The 13,769-nt window shown below is 37.1% G+C and overlaps 1 protein-coding gene across 10 annotated transcripts in view; it reads left to right on the forward strand.

The window, feature by feature from the left end:
* LOC137251048 (L-asparaginase) overlaps positions 1-13,769 on the forward strand; it is a 194,145-nt gene that overhangs the window by 170,244 nt on the left and 10,132 nt on the right. The window contains exon 1 of one of the 10 annotated variants that reach the window (XM_067784933.1): positions 264-281. The exons of 7 other annotated variants lie outside the window; for them this stretch is intronic. In XM_067784933.1, coding sequence (XP_067641034.1) covers positions 279-281 — 3 coding nt within the window. In that variant the 5' untranslated portion in view covers positions 264-278. Of the gene's footprint in view, positions 1-263; positions 282-4,175; positions 4,454-13,769 lie in introns of those variants that run through there. 2 more of the 10 variants (XM_067784931.1, XM_067784938.1) reach the window with 2 other exon arrangements.

The raw sequence follows: 13,769 nt of genomic DNA on the forward strand, positions 1-13,769 counted from the left end.
AATATCTATGTTTAAATAATGTATTATACTCATATTATTATTTTATATATTTATTTTTAGTCTACTTATAGATGATATCTTCGGCCCATGATAATAATATAGGAAGTAAAACCATTCTCTCTTCTCGGCGGCCGTAATGATTTTTGATTTTAAAAAAAATTTTAAAATCTCTCTCAAAAACTTTGTGGAAATGCCAAACCAAAGGATACACACAACAATTTTCGCATATTTGACTTTTACAAATCCGATAAAAAATAAAAATAAAATAGATCGAAAATATGGTATGAATTTTTTTAGTTCGGTTTTATAGTTTGTTTATTTTTTAAATTTGTATGATTTAACTATGCATGGTCATAATTTGCTCATACCAGCATCCAGCTTACTTCCATCATTAGAGATGTTGCAGGTCTTCGCAGATGGACGATTCACCTAGTCCAATTGGGGGATATTAAATTGTGGAGGCTGAATTTTTCCGGCACCTTTTTCCCCCACTTTGACGTCAAGTGGGACATCGCGATTTTGTTTTTATGACATGCAGAGGGCAGCGCACATATGTTTATTATCGTCAGAATTAGGCGGCGTAGTCTTTTTCCCGTTCGTCCATGTATGGTTCTTATTTTTGTTGTAAAAATCCCTCGCCTGGGTTAATAGGCTAGAACACTCAAGAAACTTTAAATAAAATCCTCTAACGGAGGTCCAAGGAATCGAGCAGTTTCAATATGGTTTTACCAAAAAGAAGTTGCTATTACAGATTTTTGTTCCACATTACAAATGATTTGTGCTATATACCAGGTTTGGGCCATACACAGAGATCGAAGTTGGGGCAGAATAACGCGCATATCCTTCTGAAGTGTGCATTCTTCTTCGGCGATGTCTGCAAATGCTGACTGAACTGAATAATAATAAATGTTATGACTCAAGACTCAAAAGCCAATAATACTATATTTGGCGGTATCACATTTATTTTTATAGTTATAAGTGTTCAAACCCGGTGGGCACATTTTCAACTTTTTTCTACTCCATGCATTATGATACTTTTAACGAACTGTCATTTCGGTAAGTGAATACCTATTAAAATTTCATTTTATAGAATATCTACTTTTCTGACAAAATACGACAGCGCATCGCGCTATATTAGTAGTAGTTATAATTCCGCCCCTCGCAGTGCTTTCAACTGACGTGTTTGACATTGTGATTTCCAACGAAATGGCAACTGCCCCCTTTGCAGACCTTTCGAACGCGAACATAGCTTGGGTTTCTTGTTGTTGCTGTAGCGATGAAGACACTCTCCAAAGGTTTTGGGGAGTGTTATCGATGTGGATGGTTCTTTGCTGGATATAGATCAAGTACGTTCCGGTACCAAGCACCATGAAGTTGTTAGCCTGACCGTCTCGGGAACGTCCGTAAATTGTTTCGTTAATTTGAAATCTGAAGACAGAACCTAGATTTTTAAATCAACTTAAATACCTATGATTTGAGCGATAGCATAAGTTATGAAAATATATTAAGATGAATTACTCCGTTTTAAAGGTATGACTCTAAATCCAAATGGCAAACTATAAACTGAGCAGAAAAAATAAGTAGTTCTAGCGATCTTGCAAAAATACTTTACAGAGGAGGTTAGGTTGAACATGTCGATCCTATATAAACGTGCAGAGAGGGTACAATGAAATTTCGTTCTTTCGATATGATCTAATGTATATTTCGTTTGCATATCTCTTTTAGAAACACTTGAACTATAAACCGACTAAAATATTTCGGTACATATTTACTGTCTGTGTTTTTGTTTTTTTTTTTCAAAATGTATCCAAATTGTTGACGTTTATAAAAATAGTACAAATATAAGAACACATTTTTCGCTCATCTTTGTTTGTTTTTATACTCAGTTGAGCAGAGCTCACAGAGTATATTAACTTTGATTGGATAACGGTTGGTTGTACAGGTATGAAGGAATCGAGATAGATATAGACTTCCATATATCAAAATCATCAGTATCGAAAAAAATTTTATTGAGCCATGTCCGTCCGTCTGTCCGTTAACACGATAACTTGAGTAAATTTTGAGGTATCTTGACGAAATTTGGTATGTAGGTTCCTGGGCACTCATCTCAGATCGCTATTTAAAATGAACGATATCGGACTATAACCACATCCACTTTTTCGATATCGAAAATTTCGAAAAACCGAAAAAGTGTGATTACGTCGAATTCAAACAAAAAATTTAATATCTTTACAGTATATAAGTAAATTATGTCAACATTCAACTCCAGTAATGATATGGTGCAACAAAATACAAAAATAAAAGAAAATTTCAAACTGGGCGTGGCTCCGCCCCTTTTCTTTTAATTTGTCTACGATACTTTTAATGCCATAAGTCGAACAAAAATTTACCAATTCTTGTGAAATTTGGTTACGTCTGTGAAAAAGGGCGAAATCGGTTGAAGCCACGCCCAGTTTTTATACACACTCGACCGTCTGTCCTTCCGCTAGGCCGTTAACACGATAACTTGAGCAAAAATCCATATATCTTTACTAAAATAAGTTCACGTACTTATCTGAACTCACTTTATATTGGTATAAAAAATTGCCCAAAATCCGACTATGACCACGCCAACTTTTTAGATATCGAAAATTGCGAAAAATTAAAAAATCCCATAATTCAATACCTAATACTAAAAAAGGGATGAAACATGGAAATTGGATTGGCGCATTAACGCAAAATATAACCTTAGAAAAAACTTTGTAAAGTGGGTGTGACATCTACCATATTAAGTAGAAGAAAATGAAAAAGTTTTGCAGGACGAAATCAAAAGCCCTTGGGATTTTGGCAGGAATACTGTTCATATATAAATAAATTAGCGGTACCCGGCAGATGATGTCACCCTGGTCCACATTTTGGTCGATATCTCGAAAAGGCGTCCACCTATAGAACTAAGGCCCACGCCCTTTTAAAATACTCATTAACACCTTTCATTTGATACCCATATCGTACAAAGAAATTCTAGAGTCATCCCTGGTCCACCTTTATGGCGATATCTCGAAATGGCGTCCACCTATAGAACTAAGCCCACGCTATTTTAAAATACTCATTAAAACCTTTCATTTGATACCCATATCGTACAAAGAAATTCTAGAGTCACCCCTGGTCCACCTTTATGGCGATATCTCGAAATGGCGTCCACCTATAGAACTAAGCCCACGCCTTTTTAAAATACTCATTAACACCTTTCATTTGATACCCATATCGTACAAACAAATTCTAGAGTCAGCTCGGGTCCACCTTTATAACGATATCTAGAAAAGGTGTCCACCTATAGAACTAAGGCCCACTCCCTTTTAAATACTCATTAACACCTTTCATTTGATACCCATATCGTACAAACAAATTCTAGAGTCACCCCTGGTCCACCTTTATATCGATATCTAGAAAAGAACTAAGGCCCACTCCCTTTTAAAATACTCATTAACACCTTCCATTTGAAACCCATGTCATACAAACACATTCCAGGGTTACCCTAGGTTCATTTTCCTACATGGTGATTTTCCCTTATTTTGTCTCCATAGCTCTCAGTAAGAGTATGTAATGTTCGGTTACACCCGAACTTAGCCTTCCTTACTTGTTATTTTTAAGAAGTAATGCGTACTCGGCATTGGCTTGCCATTATTGGTTTTGACTTATGCCTTACTTAACCAAACAAATTTGTTGGAGCTCCAGACGAGTTTATAACAAATGCTATTAAGTTATAATATATACAGTGATGGACAGGAGTGTAAATACATCCCCTAATTTCGTTGTCTAGAAATGATAAAAAAAATTGCTCGTTCTTGAACATGAAAAAACTAAGCTGTGGCGAAGAAACCCAATATTAGCATTGATAAAAGTGTACATATAGCACCAGTTTCATAGCTTGCATTCTAATACGCTGTTTTGTACTAGCCCCAGAACACGGCTTACCTATTTTGATCCTTTTTTATGTTTATGCTTTACTAAGATAGAGTTTAGTCACGGTTTGATCACTTAAACATCGGGAATGCCTACCAGAAAAGAAATATCGTTTGAATTAAGAAATTTGAATTTACAGCACAGAAAATAAAAAAACAAATGGTGAAATTGCAAAAAATGTAAACTTGAGTCGAACAACAATAGGTACAGACCATTGTATAAACCTTTAAAAATTGTCAATCAAAAATCCAAAAGTTCCTGCACAAAAATAAGCCGCAGATATAGCAACGCCCGCCGTGGTGTGATGGTAGCGTGCTGCGCCTACCACACCGAAGATCCTGGGTTCACGCCACGGTCAGCGCAACATAAAAATTTTAGAAAACAAGGTTTTGTAAGCGGAGCTGCCCATCGGCAGTGTTTGACAAGCACTCCGAGTGTATTTCTGCTATGAAAAGCTCTCAGTGAAAACTCATCTTCCTTGCAGATGCCGTTCGAAGTCGGCATAAAACAAGTAAGTCCCGTCTCGCTAATTTGTTTACATATAACGAGTTTATCTTTATTTTCGTACTTAATTTCTAATCGTTAGTTAGATAACTAGATTTCCACATATAAGTATTTTTCTTCCATAAGCGGTAAGTAATTGTGAACAAATTGAAGAGATGCAGATTTTTTTCCATAGAAAGAGCTAATTTAGTTACTAGGATTGGAGCACATGTAAACGCTTAGATTATCTATTGAGGATTTATTGTAGATTAATACATTTGTAAACGTTACATGCGTAAATGTTAGAAAATATAACTCCGAACTACACACACTGCACACAGAGTATATTAACTTTGATTGGGTAACGGTTGGTTGTACTGGTATAAAGGAATCGAGATAGATATAGACTTCCATATATCAAAATCATCAGTATCGAAAACAAATTTGATTGAGCCATGTCCGTCCGTCCGTCCGTCTGTCCGTTAACACGATAACTTGAGTAAATATTGAGATATCTTCACCAAATTTTGTACACGAGCTTATCTGGACCCAGAATAGATTGGTATTGAAAACGAGCGAAATCGGATAATAACCACGCCCACTTTTTATATATATAACATTTTAGAAAACACAAAAAACCTGATTATTTAGTAAATAATACACCAAAATATTGAAATTTGACGTGTGGACTGATGTTGAGACTCTTGACAAAAATCCGAACATACCGACACAGGATTGGAAGGTACTTACTGTATCTCGGCCTACGGAGGAAGGTCATTTCTACATCTTCCAAATAAACAAGCAGGCGGAGGATATATTGTACACGCAGCTTGGAAAAATGTTCTTTGGTGCAGGCAAAATTTATATGCGACTCAGGAACAGAAGTCCCGAGGATAAAAATCCTAACACGCTGGAAGAGGGCGAAGTCGAAAAGGACCTCAAAAACCTATGGGAAAAAAGACAGGTGGAGGTAGCCGACGTCCCCACGAAGGTGTTAGAAAAGGACCAACAGCCAGATGATGCTGTGACTCGCACAGGGGAACACCCGGCACAACAGTTACAAGAGGCTGAAGGGGGCTTCGAACACTCTAAACCAAAAGGGCAAGGCGAGGACGACGACGTCACGATGAAGGTGCTGGAGGGGAACAAACAGCCCAATCGTGCTGCGAGTCCTACAGATAAACCTCCAACACAGTAAAGTGGCGTCGAGTGAACTCTTAACCCTTGAGGAGGGTTCGTTTGACGTGGCGCTAATCCAGGAGCCGTGGCTATCATTAGGAGGAAAGATTTCTGGACTTAGCGCGCGCGGATTTGGCGTTTACTTTGCGCAAACGGAAGGATGGGTGCGATCTGTAGTAATGGTAAGGAAACAGCTGCATTCATATATGCTGCCCAATTACACTACTGAGGATCTCGTAGTGGTGGCCGTTGAGCAAAGGAATAAGCAGGACTTATCCTGGCATCCTTCTACATGGCCCATGCTGCGGAGGTTCCATCGATGGAGTGCAAGAGGCTGGTACAGGATGAAGGGCGCAAAGGGCGGTTGGTCATAGGCGCGGATGCAAATGCGCACCAAAATGCGTGGGGAGGAGCAGATACGAACGAGAGAGGTGAATCTCTATTTTGCTACATCCTGTAAACCAATTTGCAGATAGCCAACAGGAGAAACGTCCCTACATACATTGGTCCAACATCCAGCAATGTCTTGGATATTACACTGAGCTCCGAACGTGATATATCAAGGTATGATTGGATGGTTCTTGATAGATCATCCTTCTCCGACCATGCGTATGTTAGCTTCAGCATCCCCCTAAAGAGGGTAGAGAAGGGAGGAACCTTTAGAAACCCTAGGTCAACAAACTGGACTAAATTCCAGAAACAGGTAGAAACGAAACTGGGAAAACCCAAAGATGTTGCCAATGTGGAAGAACTGGAGGAGTATAATGAATTCCTAACAAGGACGCTTATGACTGCTCAGCTCATTGCTCCACCATGGCGGCTTTGCTTTTCCTCTGAATCTTCTTAGAGCCGAGTATTCTAAGAAGGCAGGTAAAAGAAATGTTTAAGCTCTCAAAGACCGCGGAAAGCGAAGCATGTCTGGACGAGTACAGGGATCTACTGAGGATCTACAAGCGTGAAATTTCTTGGTCAGTGATAGCAGATGTAGGAAGTGCGGACTGGAGGAGGAAACGATCGAGCACGTTCTGTGCTCTTGCCCTGCGCTTGCCAGGCTAAGACTCCAGCTATTAGGAGTGATACAGCTGTCAGATCTAGGAGCAGCAAGTGGCTTAAATCCTAGGAAGCTTCTAGTATTTGCCAAGAAGACGGAGTTATTTTATAACATAGGTCCTGGTTTTGATAGGGTTTTTCAGTTTGGTCGTTAAAACAAACTTCTGGTAACACTACGGACTTATTCAGTCTATGTGAGGTCCTCATGGACCGACCAGTACTTTGACAAAAATTTGAAAAAAAAATTTTAAATGGGCGTGGCATCGCCCAATTGTGATAAAATCAATTTTACAAATATTATTAATCATAAATCAAAAATTGTTAAACCTATCATAACAAAATTCGGCAGAGAGTTTGCCTTTACTATAAGGAAAGCTTTGCTGACAAATTAACGAAATCGGTTAAGGACCACGCCCACTTTTATATAAAAGATTTTTAAAAGGGTCGTGGACGAATAAAATAAGCTATATCTTTGCAAAAAAGAGCTTTATATCAATGGTATTTCATTTTCCAAGTGTATTTATAACAGTAAATAGGAAAAACTTCAAATTTAAACAAGTAAGGAAGGCTAAGTTCGGTTGTAACCGAACACTACATACTCAGCTGAGAGCTTTGGAGACAAAATAAGGGAAAATCACAATTTAGCAAAATTAACCTAGGGTCACCCTGGAATGTGTTTGTATGACATGGGTTTGAAATGGAAGGTATTAAAGAGTATTTTAAAAGGGAGTGGGCCTTATTTCTATAGGTGGACGCCTTTTCTAGATATCTCCATAAAGGTGGACCAGAGGTGACACTAGAATGTGTTTGTACGATATGGGTATCAAATGAAAGATGTTAATGAGTATTTTGAAAGGGAGTGGCCCTTAGTTGTATATGTGAAGGCGTTTTCGAGATATCGACCAAAATGTGGACCAGGGTGACCCAGGACATCATATGTCGGGTACCGCTAACTTATTTATATATGTAATACCACAAACAGTATTCCTGCCAAGATTCCAAGGGCGTTTGATTTCGCCCTGCAGAACTTCTTCATTTTCTTCTACTTAATATGGTAGGTGTCACAACCATTTTATAAAGTTTTTTCTAAAGTTATATTTTGCGTCAATAAACCAATCCAATTACCATGTTTCATCTCTTTTTTCATATTTGGTATAGAATTATGGCATTTTTTTCATTTTTCGTAATTTTCGATATCGAAAAAGTGGGCGTGGTCATAGTCGGATTTCGGTCATTTTTTATACCAAGATAAGGTGAGTTCAGATAAGTACGCGAACTAAGTTTAGTAAAGATATATCGATTTTTTCTCAAGTTATCTTGTTAACGGCCGAGCGAAAGGACAGACGGGCGACTGTGTATAAAAATTGGGCGTGGCTTCAAACCGATTTAGCCCATTTTCACAGAAAACAGTTAACTTCATAAAATCTATGCCCCTACCAAATTTCACAAGGATTGGTAAATTTTTGTTCGACTTATGGCATTAAAAGTATTCTAGAAAAATTAAATGAAAAAGGGCGGAGCCACGCCCATTTTGAAACTTTCTTTTATTTTTGTATTTTGTTGCACCATATCATTACTAGAGTTGAATTTTGACATAATTTACTTATATACTGTAAAGATATTAAATTTTTTGTTAAAATTTGACTTTTTAAAGTGGGCGTGTTCGTAATTCGATTTTGCTAATTTTTACTTAGCACACATATAGTAATAGGAGTAACGTTCCTTACAAATTTCATCATGATATCTTCAACGACTGCTAAATTACAGCTTGCAAAACTTTGAATTTACCTTATTTTTAAAGTGGGCGGTGCCGCGCACATTGTCCAAAATTTTACTAATTTTCCATTCTGCGTCATAAGCTCAACCCACCTACCAAGTTTCATCGCTTTAGCCGTCTTTGGTAATGAATTATCGCACTTTTTCGGTTTTTCGAAATTTTCGATATCGAAAAAGTGGGCATGGTTATAGTCCGATTTCCTTCATTTTAAATAGCGATCTGAGATGAGTGCCCAGCAAACAACATACCAATTTATATCAAGATACCTCAAAATTTACTCAAGTTATCGTGTTTACGGATGGACGGACGGACGGACATGGCTAAATGAATTTCTTTTTTCACCCAGATCATTTTGATATATAGAAGTCTATATCTATCTCGATTAGTTTATGCCGTTACGGATTACCGTTATGCGAACAAATAATATACTCTGTGAGCTCTGCTCAGTTGAGTATAAAAAATGGGCGTGGCACCGCCCCTTTTATGACTAAGCAATTTTCTATGTTTCGGGAGCCATAAATCGAAGTAAAATTAACGGATCGTAATGAAATTGTGTACAGATATTTTTCTTATAGCAGAAAATATTTTTAGTAAACATGGACTGGATCGGTTAAAGACCACGGCAACTTAGATATAAAACAAGTTTAAAAGGGTCGTAGACTAGAATAATGAATGAATGATACTTCACTCATCAAGTTTTATTGTAAGAGGAAATGGGGAGAAATTTTTTTTTAAACGGACGGTGCCACGTGTTATGTAGAAAAGTAATTTATCTGCAATGAAATGTACAATTGAAGCTCACGCTGAGTATATAATGTTCGGTTACACCCGAACTTAGACACCTTTACTTGTTTTGGTTTAAATTTAATCTGCGTAGAATGCTCGAAAAGCAATTACAATTTTTACCACCAACAAATCTATGGCCCTTATTGTAAAATAGGAAATTGATTTTATTTCCTAATTTATTCAAGGCAGATATCAAATACTTGGTGTAATGATGCCTTTGTGAAGAAGATATAGCAAAGTAAGTACAACATTGGGAAAGGGTGAGAGCGAAGGAAAGGCGATAGGTACTGGGTGTGGATTAAAGCTCGTGATATACGATTAATCGAATATTCAATTTTCGGAATTTGATCAGTTGAAAAACTCAATATTTTTCATTCTAAACCAATGTTGACAGCAGTAGCAATGGAAAATATACTCTGCTACTGCTCCGAGTTATACCGATTACACAATTACGTTTAATGAAATTATTAGTTTTTCCTTTTCACGCAGGGCCTAATGCTTCATTAACGAACATCTGTCAGCAACCCAAAAAAATATTGTTTTTACAAAAAAGGTAAAATGAATAAGATCCCTTCTATTTTTCGTAAATTATAGAAAATAATTTACTTTGTTACATTGACAACAGAATCCGAAACACCAAGCAAACCCGACTAGATTTTTCACTCCTTTAGGCATTCAATAAAGCAATAAGGAGATAATTAAGAATTTGAATAGTGTATGGAAGATTGAGTTCAATAAGAGCTTTAATGTAGAAAACTTGACTAATTATTTCATTAAGCCTCTGTCATTGCATTAGAAACATTTGCAAAATACATGAAATCCAGAGCTTAGCTAACTAAAAATCTTTCAATAGCTAGATATAACTAATCTACTCTGGAATTTCTATATTCATTTCTAATCATAACTTGCTAAATTTTTTTGGAGACAGCAGACGCAATCAATCTGAAATACCCTATATAAAAATAGATAAGTTGTTGGATAATCTTAATAAAAATTGCAATATAATTGCCTTAAATTAAAATTCTTAAATTTTTGTACCGTTTATTATCATGTCTTCAGTACGTCACTTAAAATTCTTTAAAACTACACTCAGCAACGAAAAAACATCAAATTTACTCAAAATGTAAAGCAGCAAAGAATTCGAAAGGAGTTTTGAAAGTTCCTCTTGTTGTTGTTGTTGTTTCAGCGATAAATATACTCCCCGAAGTTTTTGACGAGTGTTATCGATGCTAATGGTGTTTTGGCGGATATAGATCCGGTAGGTTTTGGTAACAAGCACCATTAAGGTATAAGCCCCACCACCTCAGGACCGATTTAATATGACCACCTTGAACTTTCTGGTCCCTACCGCCCGCCAGCCCCCTAGTTCCATGAGGAACTTGCAGTAGCCAGGGCCTCGCCAGCTAAAGAAAACGGAATCGATACGAATAGGTGAGGTTGACAATTGGTTCGGAGAACTTCTAAATTGCGTTGCCATCCCTTTGAAGGTAATTGGTCTCGTTGTTCACCTTCCCTTCGTTCTTTCCACAGCCTAAAAGTTTATTCCCCGCTCTTGATTCTTCTGCTTTTTTGCTTCCCTTAACTTTCTTTTCTCCAACGCTAAAAAGTACAAATGTTGAAAGCCTACGGGTATTTTTTATTTGAAGTGTGTTTGCTCTCATTTCGGAGCCGTACAACAACTTATATAGGTGACCATCAGCAGCTTCATTTTGCTTCATGTCCCCGGTTGTTTCTCATAAACCCGCTATGCAACGATATTTGTTTAGATGTCTTTTCAGCGGCATATTGAACAATATCTTAGTTGGTAGTCTAACGTTACTATTAAATCGTTTACTACTTTTCTTGATATTATACTTCTGGAAAAGGTTACAAAACCAACTTCATCCTTTTTTTGTTGCCGACTATAGTCTCCGCGGGTCTAACCCAGGCCAGATTAAGCCTTTTACTTATTTTTTTCTATATTTCGGGCTGTAACGACTGCGGCAATATCTTAAATAAATATAAATAAATCCTCGAGATAGAAAGTTTTATCGTAATAGACGTTGTACAGGTCAGAAGTGAGAATTGATCTCTGTGCTGCTTCGCATGCGACATTCGTGGTCCGCGGACACTCTGAGCTTTGATATATAGAATGCAATCCCTAAGATAGCTTTTGGTGGCATGCTATAGATAGTATGTGTTTTGGAATGGGTACTCTAAGGCTGCCAGCATATCTGAGGTTGCGAGAATGACAACTCGCTTGGATTTTGCACTACCCCCTGTGCTATTTCTACGCTTGTTGTCTAAGACGTCTTCAAATGCGCCAAAAAGGCCCAAACCGGTCCTTGACATCTTTTCGAAGCTTTTCCCATTTCCACTTCTAGCTGTTAGTAGTAGCAGTCTTCAGGTGCCTTTTTTTATACTCAGTTTGCTTTGCACATAGAGTATATTAACTTTGATTGGATAACGGTTGGTTGAACAGGTATAAAAGAATCGAGAGATATATAGACTTCCATATATCAAATCATCAGTGTCGGAAAAAAATTTGATTGAGCCATGTCCGTCCGTCCGTCTGTCCGTTAACACGATAAATTGAGTAAATTTTGAGGTATCTTGATGAAATTTGGTATGTAGGTTACTGGGCACACACCACAAATCGCTATTTAAAACGAAATCGGACTATAACCACGTCCACTTTTTCGATATCGAAAATTTCGAAAAACCGAAAAAGTGCGATAATTCATTACCAAAGACGGATAAAGCGATGAAACTTGGTAGGTGGGTTGACCTTATGACGCAGAATAGAAAATTAGTGAAATTTTGGACAGTGGGGGTGGCACTGCCCACTTTTAAAAGAAAGTAATTTAAAAGTATTGACTCCTATTACTATATGTGTGCTAAATAAAAATTAGCGAAATCGGATGATGAATACGCCCACTTTAAAAAAAATTTTTTAAGTCAAATTTTAACAAAAAATTTAATATCTTTACAGTATACAAGTTAATTATGTCAACATTCAACTCCAGTAATGTAATGATGAAACAAAATACAAAAATTAAAGAAATTTTCAAAATAGGCGTGGCTCCGCCCTTTTTCATTTAATTTGTCTAGAATACTTTTAATGCCATTAGTCGAACACAGATTTGCCAATCCTTGTGAAATTCGGTAGGGGCATAGATTCTATGACGATAACTGGTTTCTGTGAAAATCGGTCTGGCAAAATCGGTTGAATCCACGCCCAATTTTTTATAGACAGTCGACCGTCTGTCCTTCCGCTCGGCCGTTAACACGATAACTTGAGCGAAAATCGATATATATTTATTAAACTTAGTTCACGTACTTATCTGAACTCACTTTATCTTGGTATTAAAAATGGCTGAAATCGAACTATGACCACGCCCACTTTTTCGATATTTCGAAAAATGATAAAGATGCCATAATTTTATACCATAGACGAAAAAAGGGATGAAACATGGTGATTGGGTTGGTTTTTTTGACGCAAAATATAACTTTAGAAAAAACTTTGTAAAATGGGTTTGATACCTACCATATTAAGTAGAAGAAAATGAAAAAGTTCGGCAGGGCGAAATCAAAAGCCCTTGGAATCTTGGCAGGAATACTGTTCGTGGTATTACATATATAAATAAATTAGCGGTACCCGACAGATGATGTTCTGGGTAACCCTGGTCCACATTTTGGTCGACATCTCGAAAACGCCTTCACATATACAACTAAGGGCCACTCCCATTTAATACCTTTAATTTGATGCCCACATCGTACAAACACATTATATAGAGTCGCCCCTGGTCCACCTCTATGGAGATATCTCAAAAATGTGGCCACCTATAGAACTAAGGATCACTCCCTTTTAAAATACTCTTTAATACCTTCCATGTCATACAAACATATTCTAGGTTCATTTCCCTACATGGTGATTTTCCCTTATTTTCTCTCCAAAGCTCTCAGCTGAGTATGTAATGTTCGGTTACACACGAACTTCGCCTTCCTTACTTGTTTTTATATGACCTTGCTTTGCAGTAGGTTATTTCAGGTATCTGAACCTTGTATATACACGCCTCAAACAAAGGCAGCTTCAAGATGAGAGTCCTAAGGGAGTTCCAATCTTCTCAAATATTCCTTATTGAAATTGGAAACCTATAGTTTGTACACATATTACATAGCTGTTAAGCCCCTTTGACTATATACTAAACTGAAATTCTTTTTAAACTTACTTTAAAGCTCGGTGTTCATGTACAGCTGGGTATAAAAATAAAATTTGCCATTTATTTAACAAACACAAATTGTCGCAACTCGGAAGTACACTTTGTAAACTTCCGTTTGTTTAATCTAACCGAAATGCTGTAACAAATTTCGAACTGAAGGTTAAATTTTAATTTTATGCTAAAATGAGAACGAATATAAATATAACCGACGAGACTATATTCACTGCAGTAAAAGATCAGAATTCATAAAAATATTAACCGATTTCAAGCTGCGTGTATCAGAAAATAAGAAAAATAATATGAGCAAGGTTCTTCTTCCTTTAGCTGTAGTCCTCTTCGCTTTGGTGGTG

This window comes from Eurosta solidaginis, chromosome 4 (genome assembly GCF_040869045.1).
Source record: "Eurosta solidaginis isolate ZX-2024a chromosome 4, ASM4086904v1, whole genome shotgun sequence".
Taxonomy (NCBI): domain Eukaryota; kingdom Metazoa; phylum Arthropoda; class Insecta; order Diptera; family Tephritidae; genus Eurosta; species Eurosta solidaginis.